General features: G+C 44.3%; 1 protein-coding gene across 2 annotated transcripts in view; it reads left to right on the top strand.

The window, feature by feature from the left end:
- PHLPP1 (PH domain and leucine rich repeat protein phosphatase 1) overlaps positions 1 to 22,095 on the top strand; it is a 213,860-nt gene that overhangs the window by 157,849 nt on the left and 33,916 nt on the right. For both annotated transcript variants that reach the window (XM_043889552.1, XM_043889551.1), the window contains exons 7-10: positions 5,925 to 6,127; positions 7,967 to 8,027; positions 12,186 to 12,281; positions 16,454 to 16,609. In XM_043889552.1, coding sequence (XP_043745487.1) covers positions 5,925 to 6,127; positions 7,967 to 8,027; positions 12,186 to 12,281; positions 16,454 to 16,609 — 516 coding nt within the window. The remainder of the gene's footprint in view (positions 1 to 5,924; positions 6,128 to 7,966; positions 8,028 to 12,185; positions 12,282 to 16,453; positions 16,610 to 22,095) is intronic.

Consider the following 22,095-nt stretch of genomic DNA (forward strand, 5'->3'; position numbering starts at 1 on the left):
ATTAGTTTCTGCTGCGAATCAGCTGTGTGTCCACGTGTGTTCCTTCCCACCGCACCCGCTGGGCCGTCACAGAGCGCTGCGCGGAGCCCCCGGGCCACAGCGGTTTCCCAGCCGCGCGTTTTACACGTGGCGGTGCTCGTACCAGTGCTGCTCCCAGTTTACCCCACCTTCTCCTTCCCGTCTCTGTGTCCACAAGTCTGCTTATACATCTCTGTCTCTGTTCCTGCCCTGCAGATAGGTTCCTTAGTGCCGTTTCTCTGGATTCCATATGCCTGTGCTAATATACAATATTTGTTTTTCTGACTTCATTCTGTATGACTAATTCTAGGTTCATCCACATCACTATAAATGACTACTTTCTTTCTTTATTCAGCGAGTTCTTTCCCATGGATTCCTATTTTTGCTGATAGCAGCACCACTTTATTGGTTCAATTCATTCACTCAGTCTGTCTGACTCTTTGTGACCCCACAGACTGCAGCACGCCAGGCTTCCCTGCCCATCACCAACTCCCAGAGCCTGCTCAAACTCATGTCCATCGAGTCGGTGATGCCATCCAACCATCTCATCCTCTGTCGTCCCCTTCTCCTCCTGCCTTCAATCTTTCCCAGCATCAGGATCTTTTCTAATGAGTCAGTTCTTCACATCAGGTGGCCAAAGTATTAGAGTTTCAGCTTCAGCATCCGTCCTTCCAGTGGATATTCAGGATTGATTTCCTTTAGGATGGACTGATATGATCTTGCAGTCTAAGATACTCTCAAGAGTCTTCTCCAACACCACAGTTCAAAATTATCAATTCTTTGGTGCTCAGCTTTCCTTACGGTTCATTGCTCACATCCATACACGACCACTGGAAAAACCATAGCTTTGACTAGACAGACCTTTGTTGGCAAAGTAGTATCTGCTTTTTAATAGGCTGTCTAGGTTTGTCATAGTTTTTCTTCCAAGGAGCAAATGTCTTTTAATTTCGTGGCTGTGGTCACCATCTGCAGTGATTTTAGAGCCCGAGAAAGTAAAGTCTCTCACTGTTTCCATTGTTTCCCCATCTATTTGCCTTGAGGTAGTGGGACTGGATGCCATGATCTTCGTTTTTTGAATGTTGAGTTCTAAGCCAGCTTGTTCACTCTTCTCTTTGACTTTCACTGATTTGTCAACAAAGGTCCGTCTAGTTAAAGCTATGGTTCTTCCAATGGTCATGTATGGATGTGAGAGTTGGACTGTGAAGAAAGCTGAGTGCCGAAGAATTGATGCTTTTGAACTGTGGTGTTGGAGAAGACTCTTGAGAGTCCCTTGGACTGCAAGGAGATCCAACCAGTCCATCCTAAAGGAGATCAATCCTGGGTGTTCATTGGAAGGACTGATGCTGAAGCTGAAACTCCAATACTTTGGCCACCTCATGGGAAGAGCTGACTCATTGGAAAAGACCCTGATGTTGAGAAAGATTGAGGGCAGGAGGAGAAGGGGGTGACAGAGGAAGAGATGGTTAGGTGGCATCACCGACTCAGTTAACCTGAGTTTGGCTAAACTCTGGGAGTTGGTGATAGACAGGGAGTCCTGGCGTGCTGCAGTCCACAGGGTTGCAAAGAGTCGGACACAACTGAGCAACTGAACTGAACTTTCACTTTCATCAAGAGGCTCTTTAGTTGGTCTTTGCTTTCTGCCATAATGATGGTTTCATGTACATACCTGAAGTTACTGATATTTCTCCCAGCAATCTTGATTCCAGCTTTCGCTTCATCCAGTCTGGTATTTCACATGATGTACTCTGCACATAAGTTAAATAAGCAGGGTGACAATATACAGCCTTGACATACTCCTTTCCCAAATTGGAACCAGTCTGTTGTCCCATGTCAGTTCTAACTGTTGCTTCCTGACCTCCATACAGGTTTCTCGAGAGGCAGGTAGGTGGTCTGCTATTCCCATCTCTTGAATTTTCCAGTTTGTTGTGATCCACAGAGTCAAAGTCTTTAGCATAGTCAATGAAGCAGAAGTAGATGTTTTTCTGGAATTCGCTTGCTTTTTCTATAGTCCAGCAGATGTTGGCAATTTGATCTTTGGTTCCTCTGCCTTTTCTAAATCCAGCTTGAACCTCTGGGAGTTCTCCACTCACATACTGCTGAAGCCTGGCTTGGCGAGTTTTGAGCGTTCCTTTGCGAGTGTCTGAGACGAGTGCAGTTGTGCGGTAGTTTGAGCCTTCTTTCGCATTGCCTGTCTTTGGGATTGGAATGAAAACTGACCTTTTCCGGTCCTGTGGCCCCTGCGAGTTTTCCAGCTTCACTGGTTGCCAGACACAGAATTTGTGCCTCTTTTCTGGCGTGCCACCCAGACGCTGTCAGGTCGTCTTGGGCACCGGTCTCACTCTCTGGCCTTACTTTTCTTCTCGCTGCTGCCCTTGCCTCCTCTCTGCGCTGTCTGCTGCCACTGTACAGCCTCTCAAGCACAGCCGCACTCAGAACCTTCAGTTCTCTGATTCAAGATACTGAAGCTCTCGTCTCTAGTTTCAAGCCTCTAGCCTGTGAATCCCTTGAGGATGAGGTTCTAAGTATGGTTCTGTCCAGACTGTGGTCCTCCAGCGTGTGCTAGCAAACCAACTATTTGCAACTTTTTTTTAACAAAGAGATATGTATAGTGATTGAGACTTAATATCCTAGAAACATCGGGCACTGCCACAGTGTTCCCATAGACCCGTGTAAGCAGACGCATCTCGTTGTAAAGGGAACAGATGAGGTTAGGTGTTGGCGAGCTCCAAGTGGTGAGCCGCCTGTGCAGGGAGCTGTGTCCTCGTGCGTGCACGTCCGTCTGTGAGGGGTAGACGTCGGTAGGTCCTTCCTCCTAGATAACTTGAGAAGCACTGCTCTCCTTTATGTACCCTTAGTCTCTGCAGTGAACACGGGTGAGTCGCTCAGCCGTGTCCAACTCTTTGCCACCCCGTGGACTGTAGCCCACCAGGCTCCTCTGTCCATGGAATTCTCCAGGCAGGAATACTGGAGAAGGTTGCCATGTCCTTCTCCAGGGCATCTTCCAGACCCAGGAATCGAATCTGGGTCTCCTGCATTGCAGGCAGATTCTTTAGCATCTAAGCCACCAGGGAAGCATGTGTCCTTGAACCCCCAGTTTTAGCGTGCAGTAGGCCCAGTGCTTGATAAATGTTAATGGACTCACCCACCTCTGTGTCCCTGTCCTCACTCCTCTCACGTACTGTGCGCTCCTGAGGGGCCCCTGCACCCATGTGTGAAGCTCAGCCTCAGAGTCCAAAGGCCGTTCAGCTCTTCCTCATGGACTCCTTTCTCCTCCCATTTATGTCCAGTGAATTCTGCCTGCTCTTGGGGTTCAGATGAGATGCTTCCTCTCCCATAGCATCTCTTTTTGACCATTCTGTATGTCTTATACATCATTTATGACATTGGTCAGGCTTCCCTGGTAGCTCCATCGGTAAAGAATCTGCTTGCCAATGCAGGAGACATGGGTTTGATCCCTGGTTGGGAAAGATCCCCTGGAGAAGGAAATGACAACCCACTCCAGTATTCCTGCCTGGGAAATCCCATGGACAGAAGAGCCTGGTGGGCTACAGTCCATGGGGTCTCAAAAGAGTTGGACATGACTTACCAACTAAACCACCACCATGACACTGATCACTGACTTGTATCCTTTGGCTTCATATTTTAAAGCATATGTGGCTTGAATTACTAAATCTGTTGGCACGCCCCTTATTTTATTCATCTCTTACGCAAAGCCTAGGGTTGTCCTTGTCTCGTCTCCGTGACCTCCTCTCGTTTGCAGAGCGCTGGCACGTGCGTCCCCCTCATTTCTCAGCAGCCGTGTAGGACAAGGAAGGTGTCAGCCCCAGTTTCCAGGTTAGAATGAGACTTCCTGGAGGCTTAGGTGATGGCTCAAGGACATATACGTAAAGTGTTGAGCAGCAGACTGGAACTAGAACATTTTCACACTGCCGACCTACACACAATAAATGCTCAATGAGTATTGATGAAATAAATAAAATGCCTCTGTTAACTGAGGAGATTATTGGAAAGAAATTTTCACAAACATTTTGCCTCTTTAAAAGTTCATCTGAAGTAATCGTATTATTATGTGAGACTGAAACCTTTTGATATTTGCATCCTGATAAGACTTGACAATTTAAAGTGAATAGTGGCAATAACCTCCCTGTCATTATAAATTTTCTTTTGTCTCATTAAATCAGCCCTGTAATTATGTCCATGTTATTACAGTGCAGGGTTGGGGTGGACTGAGATGATGGTGCCACATGAAGGTGATTTAAAGTGTAGATTCGGGAGAACACGGGAGTTTTCAGTTCCTATAGGCTCTTATATCCAAAAGGAGATGAGGGTTTTGATGCAGAGCACTGACTTATTGGAAAAGACCCTGATGCTGGGAAAGATTGAAGGCAGGTGGAGAAGGGGATGACAGAGGATGAGATGGTTGGATGGCATCACTGACTCAGTGGACATGAGTTTAAGTAAACTCCAGGAGTTGGTGATGGACAGGGAAGCCTGGCGTGTTGCAGTCCATGGGGTCTCAAAGAGTCAGACATGACTGAGTGACTGAACTAAAGTGATTATGTGTACATGTTCTAGTAATCTAGTGAGCATTTCGAGATAGGCAGATCGCTGAGTTGAGGCCAGTTTTTCACTCTTACAACCTGGAACAGAAAAGAGAAGGAGCAAAAAAAATAACTTTAAACCTCAGGGACATGTGAAGAAGCCACATGCTGTTCTTGCAGTTTGACAGATCCTGGCTCTTGGGTGTCTTGTCCCTCATCCTTGTGTTCCAATGGCTTTATGATACTGCTATTAGAAATTTAGTTCAGTTCTCTCATTTTATTTTTTTAGATTTATTTTTTAAATTTTAAAAATTTAGCTACTCTCATTTTATTTTTTCCAAGGGCTGGAAACCACTGCGGAGCACACTTGGCTTTTTTCCACGTCCCCCCCTCCCGTGAACGCTCCTGTAACCAAGCGCGCGGTCTCGGCACTCTGTCGGCTCTGTGACGGGACGTGGGAGGCTCTGCTGTTTGTTTGTTTGTACCGGGACTGGGTGCAGCCTAGCATACTAGGACTGGGGAGTTCCATGTTTCTCTCCACACTCGATGTGCTTCTGTGTTGATTCCTAGTCCCCTTCCTGCTTGCTTGTCTCCCTGGCACCTCATCCATGGCAGCGCTGGCCCACGAGCCGACCAGTGTTCATGACCGAGGCTCTGCCAGGTTTTCCCTGCACCCTGAACTCATCGGGCCCCATCACGATCCTTTTTCTGTGGGTTCGCAGTGAATCCTACATGCCAAATAGCAGTATTTCCTGTGCTTTGCTTTTTCAAGCAGTATTTTAAAGATGGAGGTAGTTTTGGTAATTAATCCTTTGTCTGGAACCAGCTATGAAAATTCTCAGGTAGGCTTCCACGCCTGTTTCTGGTGCATAGGTGGTCCCCGTTCATCATTTTTTCTTCCCAAGCTCGCCTGTTAGTTTTGTCCTTTATGGCTCCTCATCCACCTGCTCGCTTGCCCTTGCTCCTTTCTTAAATATTCAGTGTAGCTGCATGTGCTTAGCTGGGTTTTCTGGGTTCTGTTTCTTGTATTCTTTCAACCAGATTCTTGGAAATAAGTGTTTAAATGATTTTCCCCCCCTTGAAATGAATTAAGGTAAAAATCAATATGCATGCTTCTCTTCCAGTCTGTTAATGGTCTAAATTGCATTTCAGAATATAGTTTCAAAGTTAAGACCTCATGGAATTGTAGCTAGAAATAGCCAGGGAACCTAGCTAGTGAAGGAAGACCAGATACTGAGAGTCAGGAAGTCCTGGGGAGCTGGGATAGAGTGATACTCGAGTCCTTGTTGGGCACATGTTAGGCGGTGGCTTGTATTGACAGCATTGCCTTTGATTATAGTCTCTGTTTATGTCCTTTTCCTCAAGACTGAACCTAATTAGGAAGCTAATCGCGGATGAAGTGGACTTTCTCCCTCATGTCACTCAGCTCGATCTGCGAGACAACAAACTTGGGGGTCTGGATGCTATGGTTTTCAACAACCTTGAAGTTTTACACTGTGAAAGGAATCAGCTGGTGACGTTAAGCATCTGTGGCTGCGTCCTCAAAGCACTCTATGCCTCTTCCAACGGTAGGTGACAAGACCACATCGGGGTTCCTCACGTGGCCCCGAGAATCCACTCAGTGCTGTCAGCTCCCTCCTGGCTGTGACTTTTCTTCCCTCTTTAGTAAAATAGCGGTCAGTTTTTGCTAAGATAAAAGTCATGACAGAAGAATGCTGTTTGGTATTTAAAGCAATCAAAGAGGAAGGACTTATTATAGTTCCTGACTTGTTTTTCTCGTATTGTGACATTTACATAAGTTATTCCCACTGGTGATTGGCTCTTCAGCTTGAAGAACAGACGGGGGTGGGGGACGGTGGTGGGAAGTGAACTGTTTACTGGGCCAGCTTGTGAAGATAGTGAATCTGCAGAGTGAAAGTGGAAGGTACGTCTATTATGGATTCCATACAAGGTCTCAGATTTCCTGCTCCACCAACAGAGGACCTCAGTGCAAGAGAAACCTCATTATATACCACAGGGCCATCACAAAGCAAGAGCCTTATTCATCTAATAAGATTGCCTCCTTAGACTTTGGAGATCTTGGCAGCTCTGAAAAAGAAAAGGTCATATGGGCACATGTTTGGTGAATGAATGGAGGTTTCTGCCCCTTCCTGTCAGACAGCTGAATGGAAATGAGTGCTCACCGATGCACTGAATACGTCTGTCAGGCACTTGTGTTCTGTGTCATGTAGCGCAGGAGTGCTAAAGGATGGGATTCTCTTTCCTTTTCCTTTTTCTTTTTTTGGTTTTAATGAATTTACTGTCATCTCAATGGAGAAATAAACCTCAGATAACTGCAGGTCACCAAAGTGTTATAGGATTTGGCTAGTTGGGAGACATGAAATAGGTGTTGAAGTGGAAAGAATATGAATGTGGTTCATTTGGTAGATGAGCAAAAGGGAATTCTGCTCTCATAGGTACCTGCTGGGAAGTGGTAACATGTACTTATGGAACGCATGGCTTGGAGTCAGATGGTACAGTAAGCTGTAGAGATCCAGTGGAAATTTTTAGTGGAAGAGGCAAGTGATGAAAATGAAGCTGTAAGACTATTAACGTGAAAGCAGGGTCCAGAGTGCCCGTATGGGAGAAGAGTGGGATAATCCGCCTTTCCACTAATCCAGGTTATTGCAGTGGTTTCATGTGAGTTAGTAGGAATTTGCAGTCGGGACTACAGATGTCGATGTAGGACATCTGCTCAGAGGTGGTATCTGAAACCGTGGAGGTGAGGTAACTAGAGCAGAGAAGAGACCCGGTACCAGAAGTAGACTTCCCAAACCATCACAGTTAGCTGGGGCCAGATGAGGAAGCCGAGAGGAGCTGAGCCTCTGAAACACTTGGTAAGTGTTTAGAGAAAGCAGAAGGGCATCTCGAGACTACTGCATCTGAGAAGCAGAGCCCTTGGTGTCACTTTGCACACAGTTTTGAGGAAGGCTTCTAGCTTTGAGTAGAGGAAGTCCTTTCTGATCCTCAGGAGTGCTATTCCAGTGAATGACACAGAGTGAAAAAGGCTCAAGCCAGGACACATTTGATTATATGCCAGGAACCCTGAGTGTTTAAAAACAGTGATATTCGTAATCTTCCAGTTAAAATTTAGGCTGCATAACAAGAGGAGTGCCGCAGCAAGTGGATGGGAAGAGGCAGGAAAGCAGAGTGAGTGATTTATTTCAGTCTTTGACTAAGACCTTGTGACCAAATTAGAAGATCTCTGTACTTCCCTGTAGTTTAGAGTTAAACAAATGGATATGTTGTGCTTCCCAACCTAAACAAACAATGGAGAATAGAAGACAGGAACGATTCTACACACAAAAAGAGTCTCTGTATCACTTGAATGGTGATGTGTTTGGTTGTGTTTTTTTCCTGCTTCCTAGAACTTGTCCAGCTTGACGTTTGCCCAGTTCCGAATTATCTGTCCTACATGGATGTCTCAAGGTAAGAAGCCAGTTCCTGGAGCGCTCTAGGGTCTGCGTGAAAATTATCTGGTGATTCTGTCTAAACCTGAGCATGAGAACTTTTAATATAAAATAGGTAACGAATGAGAACCTCCTGTACACCACAGGGAACTCTACCCAGCGCTCTGTGGTGACCTTCATGGGAAGGAAACCCAAGAAAGAGGGGATACGTGTGCACAAACAGGTGATCACTTTGCTGCACAACAGAAATGACCTGTAAAGCCAGCAGCACTGCCGAATGCCCACAGCTGGGAGAGGCGCTCGGTCCCGTCCGGCTCCTGGCGACCCCGTGGGCTGCAGCCCACCAGGCGGCTCTGTCTGGGGGATTCTCGAGGCAAGAACACTGGAGCGGGTGGCCATTTCCTTCTCCATGGATCTTCCCGCCCCAGGGGTTGAACCCGTGTCTCCTGCTTTGGCAGGTTCTTTACCACTGCGCTCCCGGGGAAGCCCCACGTCTCCTGCCTGGAGCCCTGAAGTGGCGGCGCCTGGCACGGCCAGAGTGGGGTTTCCGTACAGCCCGCTCACCCCTCTAAGCTCACTTGTGCACAAGCTCACCTGCTCACCTTGTATACAGATTCACTGCTGCCGTGTATCATATTTACTTTGATTTCCACAAATACTGTAGTTAACTTTTCCCTGAAGGCCCAAAGCATGTATTGGAGCAAATTAGACTTTCATAATCTCCACACACTAAATTGAAACTCACTTTTAACGTAATTTCAAAAGTAATAATCCAAACTTTTCTGAACGACCACAGTACATAGGAGTATATGGCCTCTCAATGTGACAGGCAGCTCATTTCAGTGCATAAATTTGGTACAGCTGCTGTGTAATTTGTCAGGTGCAGAATTTGCCTTTAGTCGTAAAAGTATACCAACCTAGATATTTTAATAATATTTTCAATCATGTTATGTAAGAATGTGTCAGAATTTAGCTGATGTGAGAATGATTACAGTACAGCTTTGAATTTATAAAATTCTTTATGAGTGGTGTTTCATACACTTCCTACTAAATTCACGTCAATTTTGTGTTTAATGAACTTTAAGTCAGACACTACCCAAGTTCTTTTTATTGTATCAGCCTTGAATATTGTTATCTTCAGTACTGAAATAAGAGTACAGGAGTGGGGTTTGCATACATGGGTGCATATAAATATCTTGAATAGATTTATTCTAGAGAATTGGCCACAGAGTGAATGTTTTTCTTTTGTTTAAAGGATGTAATTGCTAATTGGTTCCTATTGAAGCCCCCCCACCCCACCCCGTGAGACTGAATTAGAAACTTGTGCTGTGCTAGTCGCTGAATTCTGTGCTTAAATGCTGTTCATCTTTTTCTTAAGAAAAATTCTCATGTCCAGAACCTGCACTGTGACACGCTCTGCCTTGTCCACCTCCCAAACTGTAGGACTTTTTCTCTTAGAAAACCCTCTGCATCTGATCCTTCACATGTCTCTGGGTGTTTCACCCTCCTCTCTGTCAGTATTTACGTTTCCAAAGGAACTGAGCTGTTGCTTATTATGGTGCTTACGAGGTTCTTAGATTTCCTCAGGGTCAAAGTTCAGGATATTTTATGATTTAGAGGAGTTGTGTTATTTTAGTGTTTGCTTATGCTGAAGGGTACTTTCATTTGCCTACCTTAATGAGATGTTTTAGGGGTTGATATGTGTGTGTGTGTGTGAGAGAGAGCGTGCGCTTAGTCACTCAGTCATGTCTGACTCTGTGTGTGAGAGTGTGCACGCTTAGTCACTCAGTCATGTCCGACTCTGTGTGTGTGTGAGAGTGTGCACTTGGTCACTCAGTCATGTCTGACTCTGTGTGTGTGAGAGAGCATGCACTTAGTCACTCATGTCTGACTGTGTGTGTGAGAGTGTGCACTTAGTCACTCAGTCATGTCTGACTCTGTGTGTGTGTGAGAGTGTGCACTTGGTCACTCAGTCATGTCTGACTCTGTGTGTGTGAGAGAGCATGCACTTAGTCACTCATGTCTGACTCTGTGTGTGAGTGTGTGAGAGTGTGCACTTAGTCACTCAGTCATGTCTGACTCTGTGTGTGTGAGAGTGTGCAGTTAGTCACTCAGTCATGTCCGACTCTGTGTGTGTGTGAGAGTGTGCACTTGGTCACTCAGTCATGTCTGACTCTGTGTGTGTGAGAGAGCATGCACTTAGTCACTCATGTCTGACTCTGTGTGTGAGTGTGTGAGAGTGTGCACTTAGTCACTCAGTCATGTCTGACTCCGTGTGTGTGTGAGCAGTTAGTCACTCAGTCATGTCCGACTCTGTGAGTGAGTGTGCAGTTAGTCACTCAGTCATGTCTGACTCTGTGTGTGTGAGAGTGTGCAGTTAGTCACTCAGTCATGTCTGACTCTGTGTGTGTGTGAGAGTGTGCACTTAGTCACTCAGTCATGTCTGACTCTGTGTGTGTGTGTGAGAGTGTGCACTTAGTCACTCAGTCATGTCTGACTCCGTGTGTGTGTGAGCAGTTAGTCACTCAGTCATGTCCGACTCTGTGTGTGAGTGTGCACTTAGTCACTCAGTCATATCTGACTCTGTGTGTGTGAGTGTGCACTTAGTCACTCAGTCATGTCTGACTCTGTGTGTGTGTGAGAGTGTGCGCTTAGTCACTCAGTCATGTCTGACTCTGTGTGTGTGTGAGCAGTTAGTCACTCAGTCATGTCCGACTCTGTGTGTGAGTGTGCACTTAGTCACTCAGTCATGTCTGACTCTGTGTGTGTGAGTGTGCACTTAGTCACTCAGTCATGTCTGACTCTGTGTGTGTGTGAGAGTGTGCGCTTAGTCACTCAGTCATGTCTGACTCTGTGTGTGTGTGTGAGAGTGTGCAGTTAGTCATTCAGTCATGTCTGACTCTGTGTGTGTGTGAGTGTGCACGCTTAGTCACTCAGTCATGTCTGACTCTGTGTGTGTGTGAGCAGTTAGTCACTCAGTCATGTCTGACTCTGTGTGTGTGTGAGAGTGTGCACTTAGTCACTCAGTCATGTCTGACTCTGTGTGTGTGTGAGCAGTTAGTCACTCAGTCACGTCTGACTCTGTGTGTGTGTGGTCACTCAGTCATGTCCGACTCTTTGCAACCCAATGGACTGTAGCCTGCCGGGCTCCTCTGTCCATGGGATTCTCCAGGCAAGAATACTGGAGTGGGTTTCCATGCCCTCCTTGACTACTATACAATAAAATAATTAAGTGTCCAGTCGGTAGACCTTCAAAGCCTGAGCAATGTGTACGTATACAAACACTAAATGGAAAATAATGCCTTCTTTTCTATATTTTAATTGAGAAGTTGATAAAATAGCAAAAAATTTTATTCTCTATAATCCTTGTTCCAAGCCTCATACTTTTCACAGACTTGTTCATCTGTTTTTAAAGAATTGTAACCATAACATACATACTGTTTTAGATTTTTTTGAGCCTAGTCATTTCACATATTTTAAAAACAAGATAAAAAGCTAACCATCCATGACTAAGGAGACAAATACGGTAACAGATTTATCAAAAAAGTGGTCAATTCATCTAACAATTATAGTTACCATTAGTTTAGTTTACTTGTTTTCAGTAATTATAATTACTGTCAAATGCATAAGTAAATATTTTCAAATCATTGATTCTGAGTCTTCGGGTCAGTGTATATTTTCATTGCCAGCATTTCTTTCCTCTTGTCTATGGCAGTGGTCTCAGGGTACCTTCTGGAGTTGGGGAAATTTTTCATGTTAATGGTAAAAATGCAGATTGGAAAACAAATCTATTTAATGCCATTTGACTCTTTACCATAACTGGAAGTGTGTAAATATGTGTTTATTGGTTTTCCAGTGGAAGACATCTTCTCCCTAAACTTACATGGGTTTATAGACATTTTGGGATAGTAATAACTCTGGAAACCAAACTATTTTTTAGACTTTAGAGATAATATAACTGATGTTACTGTGTTCTTTCCTACTTTTTCTTTATTTCTTATTCTTTATCACATCCTGCTTTAGGTTAAAGTGACTACACATATCTTTTTGATTTATATTCACTGTAATTGAGTATTTCCTCTGAAGTTTTATTTGTTGTATGTAATTATTTTGACTTTTGAACCATGTTTTAAGCCAAATTCCAATCAAAGAAGAAATTGTATATTCTTGCATTTAGGAACTGTTTAGAAAACGTGCCTGAGTGGGTCTGTGAAAGCCGAAAGCTTGAAGTTTTGGATGTTGGCCATAATCAAATATGTGAACTTCCTGCGCGGTGAGTATTAAGCACAGATTAAGTTAGAGAATCTCAAATAAGGTGAACAATGGAAAAAATTGCTTGTTCAGTGTTTAATTTGTTGTTATGAACCCCTGAGTTTGCTTTCAAACCTTATTTACTATCTCTTATCTCTCGTGGCATCGTTAAGTCGTAATATTTCGTCATGTATTGACAAGTAGAGAGAAACTTTGACTGCTAGCCAGGCTTGGCGAAGCCTTGTGGAGGCTGATGCTTGGTGGAACTTTTTTTCAAATAAGCCAAAAGAAATGTCCAGAAACTCAGCAAATGATGTGGCTGGGTCACCTCTGTGATCCTAATTCTTTCAGAATCTTTACTTTCTGTCTCTTGTCTTAACATGTCTGTCTTCTTGTAGAAGAAATGTGAGAAGAATTTAATTTAAACACTAAATTTCCATTTTTAGTTCCTGGGAAGCTCAGTGACTTTGGCTTTGCTTCTCAGGAACATATGACACCTGTGAGCCGAGTCTTACTCAGCGAGCATCTAGGTGGGCCAGTGCGGAGCCCACCAGCATCAGAAGGACTTCGGGCAGCAGTGTGTGTGTGGGACGTGGAGAGAGAGAGACCCTTTTAGAAGATAGCAAAAATAGTAAAAGGTGACTACTAACAAGGGAAAGTAATTTGTTAAAAAAAAATCTTGTCCTGTTACCTTTCCGTCTGTTTTTCTCTTCCCTACTCTGACCTCCCCGATTTAACACATGTAGCCTGTTGGAGTTTAAAGCCGCTGTGTCACTGCAGGCTGCAACAAACATATAAATAAACCAACAATTACATAAATACAGGATAACTGATTTCTTATCCAGTTTGCCCGAGTGAATTAATCTTTGATTTGCTCTGCCAGACCACCTGACCTGCCTCTTGAGAAACCTGTATGCAGGTCAGGAAGCAACAGTTAGAACTGGACATGGAACAACAGACTGGTTCCAAATAGGAAAAGGAGTACGTCAAGGCTGTTTATTGTCACCCTGCTTATTTAACTTGTATGCAGAGTACATCATGAGAAACGCTGGGCTGGAAGAAGCACAAGCTGGCATCAAGATGGCCGGGAGAAATATCAATAACCTCAGATATGCAGATGACACCACCCTTCTGGCAGAGAGTGAAGAGAAACTAAAAAGCCTCTTGATGAAAGTGAAAGAGGAGAGTGAAAAAGTCGGCTTAAAGCTTAACATTCAGAAAACTAAGATCATGGCATCTGGTCCCATCACCTCATGGGAAATAGATGGGGAGACAGTGGAAACAGTGTCAGACTTTATTTTTTGGGGCTCCAAAATCACTCAGATGGTGACTGCAGCCATGAAATTAAAAGACGCTTACTCCTTGGAAGGAAAGTTATGACCAACCTAGACAGCATATTAAAAAGCAGAGACATTGCTTTGCCAACAAAGGTCCGTCTGGTCAAGGCTATGATTTTTCCAGTGGTCATGTATGGATGTGAGAGTTGGACTGTGAAGAAAGCTGAGCACCAAAGAATTGATGCTTTTGAACTGTGGTGTTGGAGAAGACTCTTGAGAGTCCCTTGGACTGCAAGGAGGTCAAACCAGTCCATCCTGAAGGAGATCAGTCCTGGGTGTTCATTGGAAGGACTGATGCTGAAGCTGAAACTCTAGTACTTTGGCCACCTCATGGGAAGAGTTGACTCATTGGAAAAGACCCTAATGCTGGAAAAGATTGAACATGGGAGGAGAAGGGGGCGACAGCGGATGAGATGGCTGGATGGCATCACTGACTCGATGGGCATGAGTTTGAGTAAACTCCGGGAGTTGGTGATGGACAGGGAGGCCTGGCGTGCTGTGGTTCATGGGGTCGCAAAGAGTCGGACACAACTGAGCGACTGAACTGAACTGAACAGTGCAGGATTTGGGGGATCTAAACAAATGCTTATTCAAAGCAAATCCAGATGCTCTATTGTCATAAAATGTAAACAGCGTTTGTTTTTGTGTGTGTTTAACACATAGGACAGTAACAGTACATATTGTTTGCTCATTTAATAGTGTTGTTTAGTTGCAAACTTTGTATCAGCCCTGTCATTGATCTAACATCCAGGCCAAGACAGCGATTCATTAGAAACTGATTGAACCATTCAAGCTTTGTTTGTCTAAGAGATGTGTTTGAAAGGGTTTGACAAAACAGGAAATAATATTTAGAACCAGAGATGTATTGAAAGGAAAAGAAGCTATTTATTCTTCATATACAGAAGAATTGAACAAATTCTGTCACTAGCATGTATACTCATTCTGTAGTCATGAAATCTACTTTCTTATGTGGAAAAATGAAGATAAAGATTGTGTTATCTTCTTTCAGCTATCCTTCTATTTAAGGGTAAAGCGTGTATGTATATGTGTGTCTGTGCGTGAGAGAGACAGACAGACAGATAATCCCATTCCTCTGTGGACCAAATCCAGAGTTAGGAGCCTAGAGTGAGTGTCGCGGAGGCCGGCCCTGCGTAACTGACTGGAGACCGTCCTGGACGCCTCGTCTTGTCCTCTAGCCTCTAAACCCGCAGAGGCAGGCGATCCCTAATGGTGGCCCACAGTGTCACCTTGTTGAGACAGGTTGGTAGCATCTTTGTGACCAAAGTTTCTCGTTTTCATCCTTAAAGTGAATAAAGTTATGGCTCTAAGTTAGAGTAATTTTAAAAACTTTTAAGTGAGTGAGGTCAAGATGGTGGAAAACAGGAGGCGGGTGAGGAAGCCTCATTCTTTGACGTTGGTGTGAGTGAGCTCTCGTTTCAAAGTGACCCTGACGTGAATCACAACCTTGCTTCCCCACAGTCCCCAGGCTTCTGTGTTTAACGCAGGATGTGCTTTATTCTCTGCAACTGTTGCTGTCTCAAGTGATCATAAAGCAGATTTTGCTTTGATGAACACAAACTCATCATTTATTGCAGTTTTGATAATCCATAGAAGAAACAGTCACGCTTCCCAACAGCTCGTTTAAGGCTCAGAAGAAAATGCTGCAGTGAGCGCCTTCCGTTTTCTTTAGAAGGGAGTCTGCTTTGGTCCAGGATGAAATCAATGAGAAAATAAAAGTAATCAGATTTAGGGAAGTGAGGAAAGGAACAAATAATTACTGTGAAATGCAGCTGAGGAAAATGTAACATTTTCTCAGTGGGCATTGGTAAAAGTTTATTTGGACGCAAGAACCCTCGTTGAATGTTGATCCTGTAGGTGAAAATTGCTCAGCTGTGTTTCTTCAGAATCTCTTGTGTAGAAGAGCACCCTGTGTCCCGGGCAGCCCCGGGCGTAGGCCTTGCCTGGGAGCTGGCAGCCTCGCAGTTGCCCCGTGAGTCTGACGCGATGAGGCCGCCACCTTCCAGGTCGTCCATGAAACTCGTGTTTCTAGATGCCCATCAGCAAACGAATGGATAAGGAAGCTGTGGTACATATACACCATGGAATATTGCTCAGCTGTTAAAAAGAATTCATTTGAACCAGTTCTAATGAGATGGATGAAACTGGAGCCCATTATACAGAGTGAAGTAAGCCAGAAAGATAAAGAACATTACAGCATACTAACACATATATATGGAATTTAGAAAGATGGTAACGATAACCCTATATGCAAAACAGAAAAAGAGACACAGAAATACAGAACAGACTTTTGAACTCTGTGGGAGAAGGTGAGGGTGGGATGTTTCAAAAGAACAGCATGTATACTATCTATGGTGAAACAGGTCACCAGCCCAGGTGGGATGCATGAGACAAGTGCTCGGGCCTGGTGCACTGGGAAGACCCAGAGGAATCGGGTGGAGAGGGAGGTGGGAGGGGGGATCGGGATGGGGAATACGGGTAAATCTATGGCTGATTCATATCAATGTATGACAAAACCCACTGCAATGTTGTGAAGTAATTAGCCTCCAACTAATAAAAAAATAAAAAAGAAACTCGTGTTTCCTTCACACTAAGGAGAGCTGCTCTGTTAAATAGTCCTTTTCATAGTTTTTCCTTTTTTTTTTTTTGAAGTATGGAAAGCATTGAAATAACAGCTCAAACTTTGAGCTTATATTAAAATGAATTTGCAGTTGCTCGGTGAGTTTAGGTTTCTTGGCAAGGTAATTTTAAGTCTTCTCTTCCTCCCATTCATTTTTAAGCCTTCATCCCAAACGAGCTCTCAGTAAGTCACCTTCTCTCTTTGCCCCTGTTCACACAGCCTGTTTTGTAACAGTAGTCTCCGGAAACTGCTGGCAGGACACAACCAGCTGACCAGGCTTCCTGAAAGGCTGGACAGGACCTCGGTGGAGGTCTTGGACGTGCAGCACAACCAGCTCCTGGAGCTGCCGCCCAGCCTCCTGATGAAGGCCGACAGGTAAAGCGCGGGTTTGCTCTGGTTGCTCATTGACTCGTGAAATGCCCCTTCATTAGCAGGCTTGTCTTAGCTGTCTTAGTCGCTCAGTCATATCCAACTCTTTGCGACCCCATGGACTGCAGCCCACCAGGCTCCTCTATCCATGGAATTTTTTAGGCAAGAATACTGGAGTGGGTTGCCATTGCCTTCTCCAGGGGATCTTCCTGACCCAAGGATCGAACCTGGGTCTCCTGCTTTGCAGGCAGCTTCTTTACCATCTGAGCCCCCAGGGAAGCCCAGTCTTGTCTTAGGTGATCTCAGACCATTTCAAGTGGAATTTGTGACTATCTGAGGCTTCCCTGGTGGCTCAGACAGAAAAGAATCCACCTGCAAGGCAGGAGACCCTGTTTTGATCCCTGGGTTGGGAAGAACCCCTGGAGAAGGGAATGGCTACCCACTCCTTGTGACATCTATCTGTCCTGCGTTTATGAAGAAAATGGTATTGCCAGCCTCACCATTCTGTGGGGATAGAGGCAGGAATATCTTAGCAAGTCTTCCTTAATTTTGATTCCTTAAGTATGGTGAGCCGTGCATAAACAGCCCTGTGCCGTGGGGGTGTGAGTGATAGGATGAGAAGTCTGCGACCTGGGCAAAACCCTGCAGGTCACTCCTGCCTAAAGGAGTCATCTCAGGAGTCTCCCTTCTGTTTCCACATGTTTATGACTGTGGGCGACAGATTTTCCTAGAGTTTTGACTTATCTTTTTTTTTTAGTTCTCATCTTTACCACAGTTTCCCCTCACATTTGAACTATTTTCTTTTTGGACCAAGTTTTTCTAAATTACTTGTTTACTAAGTTTTAAAAGACATTGTTTTGATCCAAGGAGGAAGTTAGTTTAAACATTAAGTGGAAACTCTTTTCTCTGAGGAGTTACCACGGCAGAACTTTCTTTCAAGAAAGCTGTAAGTAGCTGTGCATGTTAAATTGCTTTGGAACATCTTGTTTGCTTCAGAGCCCTTATGCATTAAACCGAAATGCTCTATAGCCTGGTGGCCTGAATTATGTTGGTCTCTGTGGATGTTTATTTTAGTGAGTGACCATAACTTTAGCGACAAGATGAAGGATCTGACTTTTACTGTGCCTCATGATAAAGACAAGAGTTAAATTTAGTTTTGTGCTTCCCTAAGAGAAAGACATCATGATGGATCTTTTTGCTTTAAAAAATATTTCAGAATGTATGGTTTTTTTGTTTTGATTTTGTGGGTGAAATAGCAGTTGAAGAACTCTGGCTCTCCTGAACTGAAATAGATAACGGTCCCCAAGCCCCCAGGGCTCACCCTGCCATCGTACTCATCACACCACACTGTGTTTAATTTCTTGCTTACTGGTCTCACCCCGCTCACAGATTACAGACGTTTAGGTTGTTCCCATCGCTTGTTGTTCAGTCACTAAGTTGTGTCTGATTCTTTGTGACCCCGTGGACTGTAGCTCGCCAGGCTCCTCTGTCCATGGGATTTCCCAGCAAGAATATTGGAGTGGGTTGCCATTCCTTCTCTAGAGAATCTTCCCAGACCAGGGATCGAACCCGTCTCCTGCATTGTCATGCGGGTTCTTTCCCATTGAGCCCCCAGGGAAGTCCTTCCATGTCTTGATTGTTGTTAAACAGTGCTGCTGTGAGCGCTGAGATGCATGTGTCTTTTTGAACTAGAGTTTTCTGCAGATATATGCCCAGAAGCTGGACTGCATGGTCACTCTAGTTTTAGTTTTTTAAGGAACCTTCATCCTGCTCCATAGTGGCTGCCCCTGTTCATGTTCCCACCACAGTGTAGGAACCCTTTTAAGATGTTCAGTAAATATTTGTTTAATGAAAGATAGAAAATTTAAGGAATTTTAAATACTACCCTTGATCTTGGATTTGCATTTTTTTATTCCTCCTCTTTTTTTAAAGGAAATCTTTTTATCCAGATGTAACTTCTGATAATAAATGTGTACAACTCTTAACCACACTGCTCTGTGAACTTTTACATACATATATAGCCCATAACCGTCACCCAGATTGAAACAGAGAATGTGTACTTCATTCTTTTCCTTCTGTTTTCCTCACTAAAAAAAATTACTCTCTGTACTTAATGTAAGTTACAATGAATTCCTACTGGAACAGTTACTGAGATACAATGAAACTGAGAAAACGGGATTGCTCCTTTGTAACGGCTGGTGTTGTCATTGCCCTGACAAAGAGTACAGCATTTCAAGATCGCTTAAAGAATTGTTCTTGCTTTTGCCTTCATGTGAAAAGACGATGCACAGCCTATCAGTAGCTGTAGTCTTGTTTCTTGTTGTTATGAATATAGGATTTGGTTTCTTCCCCTGCGGAGAATTCTATGTCGTGTTGTAACCTTGTGTTTCCTTTCCTGAGGCTCGCTAGGCAAAATCTGCATGCAGTTCTATAATGGGAGTCTACTTGTTCTCTTGGGGGATCTACACTGAATTGATAGGAAAAAAATAGGTAGATGCATTTGGGTTTTAGGAGTCTTTGAGTGAGATAAATATGTGACTCTGCCTCTTGTAAGGTCATGGCTCATCGAGAAGGTAAATAGACCTGGAACTCTCCAGTAGGTAGTAATCGCTCTTGTTAATTTCTGAGGATTTGATTCTAAAGGGACTCTTGTGTATGTGTTGCATTCTCTGAGGTGTCAGCAAGCAGTCCTGAGTCTCCCAGGTGCCAGGCGCATCTGACAGCGTGTGTCTGAGGGTGCTCGTCGTGTGGTCCGGGAGACGCTGTGTTCATGTTCAGCTGTGTTCACATGAGGAGCTTCAAGTGGCAACTTTAACTAGGTTGTTCCACAGGCCATTCTGCTGACCCCTGGGCTTAGGAACTGCTGTGTGGACTGTTGCTTCGTGGCCCTTCGCAGGTCTTCCCATGTTGTCTAGGCTGTACAGTCCCAAATGGACTGCGTCTGTTGGAACAGGGGTCACTGTATGAGCCAGAATATTTCTAGTCACACAATGTGAAAACCTGAGGACCCGAATCGAGCCTCTGAAGGAGGACACTGCTACCGAGGGGAGCAGAGGGGGCCGAGCCTGCAAGTGAGAGCTGAAGGCATGTCGGCTGAAACGCCCTTGTCTGAACGCACAGGCCTGTCCAAAGCCGGCTTTGTTTTGAAGAGTCAGGGCTGTCTCCGGGGACATAGGCAGTCTGCAGGTCTTGGGAGGAGGGAGAGCTGTGTGAAAGCGGCTCTGGCCCAGGAATGCTCTGGAGTAAGGGGCCGAGGGGGCTGGAAAGGGCAGGCGTCCTGCTTCTGTTCTGTGAGAGAAAAGCAAGCGGCCGAAAGGGCTGAAGTGAGGAGCTTTCCCAGAAGGCGCTCCGCCTTTGTTTTCCAAGCGCGCGCCATAGCTGTGTCTCCAGGCTGACCCTGTGGTCCCGACTCGGTCAGAAAGGCCAGGAGGTTTGAGTCTCTGGGGCAGACAAGGTTATGAAAAGGGTGGGTTATGTCAATGAGATCTGTTTTTTGAACAACGTTCTTGTATTATCTCACTCTTTGGAAGACAAGAGAAACAGAACTTTTAAAAATTGGAATATGGTTGACTTACAATATTATCTTAGCTTAAGGTGTACAACAACATAGTGATTCAATTAATTTTTATAGATGACATGCTATACAAAATTATGATAAAAATATTGATTTTATTCCCTCTATTGTACCATACTATTTACTGCCTCTTAAAGGGTTAATACTTTTTTCTACTTATCCCATTTCCAAAACCTAAGTAATTGAGGTTTTATCTACCTACTTTAAAATCTTTTTAATTGAGATTTTAATTGAGACTAATTAAGATTTTACATTGAAGCATAATTTACATTCAGGAATATGTAGGATAGAGTATATTTGGCTTGATTTCGTTTGAGGGGAAGGAATAAACTACTACCGACATTGTTGGGAGTAGGGCAACCTAAAGACATGAAGCTTAAAATACTAAGAGGGTTTTCTAGGAGAGAATCGTCACACACTCCTTGCAGGTGGACCAGCTGAGATCTGTTTTCATTTGTTGGTTCAGGGTGGCCGGTGTCTCCCTGACCTTGTCAGTTTATGTCACTGAGTTGGGTGCTTCAGGAAACTGAAAAATGACTAATCCTCAAGGTACTTACAGCCTGATGCCGAGTTAGAATAGCTGCACAGTGAACTAGTAAAACGTGGTAGGTTAGCGGGAAAAGGAGAATGTCAGTGGTGGGGCTGGTTCTCCTTAGGCTCTGGGTATGAAGAGGAGCGTCCTGTTGTGTGATGCAGAGCTTTGTATTTGGCAGATGGCTCCAGGCCGCGACAAGACTGCTTCAGTTCTCCTCCCATTCAGTTTGCTTCATAGTACAGATCTTTAAAAATATATGTAGATGCTCACTTTTTCTTTCTTTCTTTTTTTCTGGTAATAAATTATTACTACTAGTTCTGTGGTTATGTAACTGAGGAAAAGGCCTGAATATATAAGTCTTCATAAGTTAAAATGGTTTAGTTTGTTCTCTAAATAGAACTTGTGCTTGGAAGTGTCACGAGAGGTCAGAAAAACGTGTGTTATTGGACACAGCAAAAGGTTGAACTCTCTTTCTAGGGAGATTTCTTTAGCTCTGAATCTTGCTGGTAAAACACAGTATCATGGTTTTCATTGCATACTATTGTCTGTGAGATTTTATAGTTTTGGAATGGTGTGTTTTGATCTGCTTGACCTGGTAGCAGTTAACTAGAGAAGAGAGAGGAGTCTAAATTAGATGACTTCTAGTGAGTGATATCCTTGGCTTCCTCTGAAAACTTCAGACCAATTTTTCCCCCCGTACTTTTATTTGTTTGTTTTTTAGCCGTGCTGGGTCTCCGCTGCTGCTGGGGCTTTTCCCTGGTTTGGGGGGCGGAGGCTGCTCTTGGCTGCGGGCAGGGCTTCTTGGTGCTGTGGGTCCCCCATTGCAGAGCGTGGGTCTAGGGCATGCCAACTCAGCGGTGTGGCTCCAGATCACCTTCAGACCAATTGTATTAAAATTCTTATGACTTGAATCAGCAATTTGAGTTTATGAGTTTACTCTCCATGTTTTTCTTTGAATGTTGTGTCTTTTGACTGGCAGCTCAATAACCATAGACAGATGTGAAGTATGTTGGACCATATTTGCCAATAAATGGACTGTGATTTTGTATCTTGTGATCAAGACAGGACTTGGTTCTGTGAGGGAAACTGGCAAATATTCTAATCTGGATCTTAACTGGCCTAGTCCTCCCATCTTACAGAGAGTTGAGAATTTTCTTGATGGGAACCCCCAAAAGAGTTTCAGATAATCAGTGTTCTTCAGCAGATAGGCAGGAGTGGGAGTGGATATCCCTGTGGATCACCGGAGCAGGTGGGTGAGGTGCTGCTGTCCTTCTGTCCCTCCTGAGAGCTTGGCGGTGGCTGATTCCTGGGCCATTTTGCATTTGCACTCTTACATCATGGCCAGAGAACTGCTTCTGATGAGATAAGTCTAATTAACAAAGC

This window comes from Cervus elaphus, chromosome 27 (assembly GCF_910594005.1).
Source record: "Cervus elaphus chromosome 27, mCerEla1.1, whole genome shotgun sequence".
In the NCBI taxonomy this organism is placed as follows: Eukaryota; Metazoa; Chordata; class Mammalia; order Artiodactyla; family Cervidae; genus Cervus; species Cervus elaphus.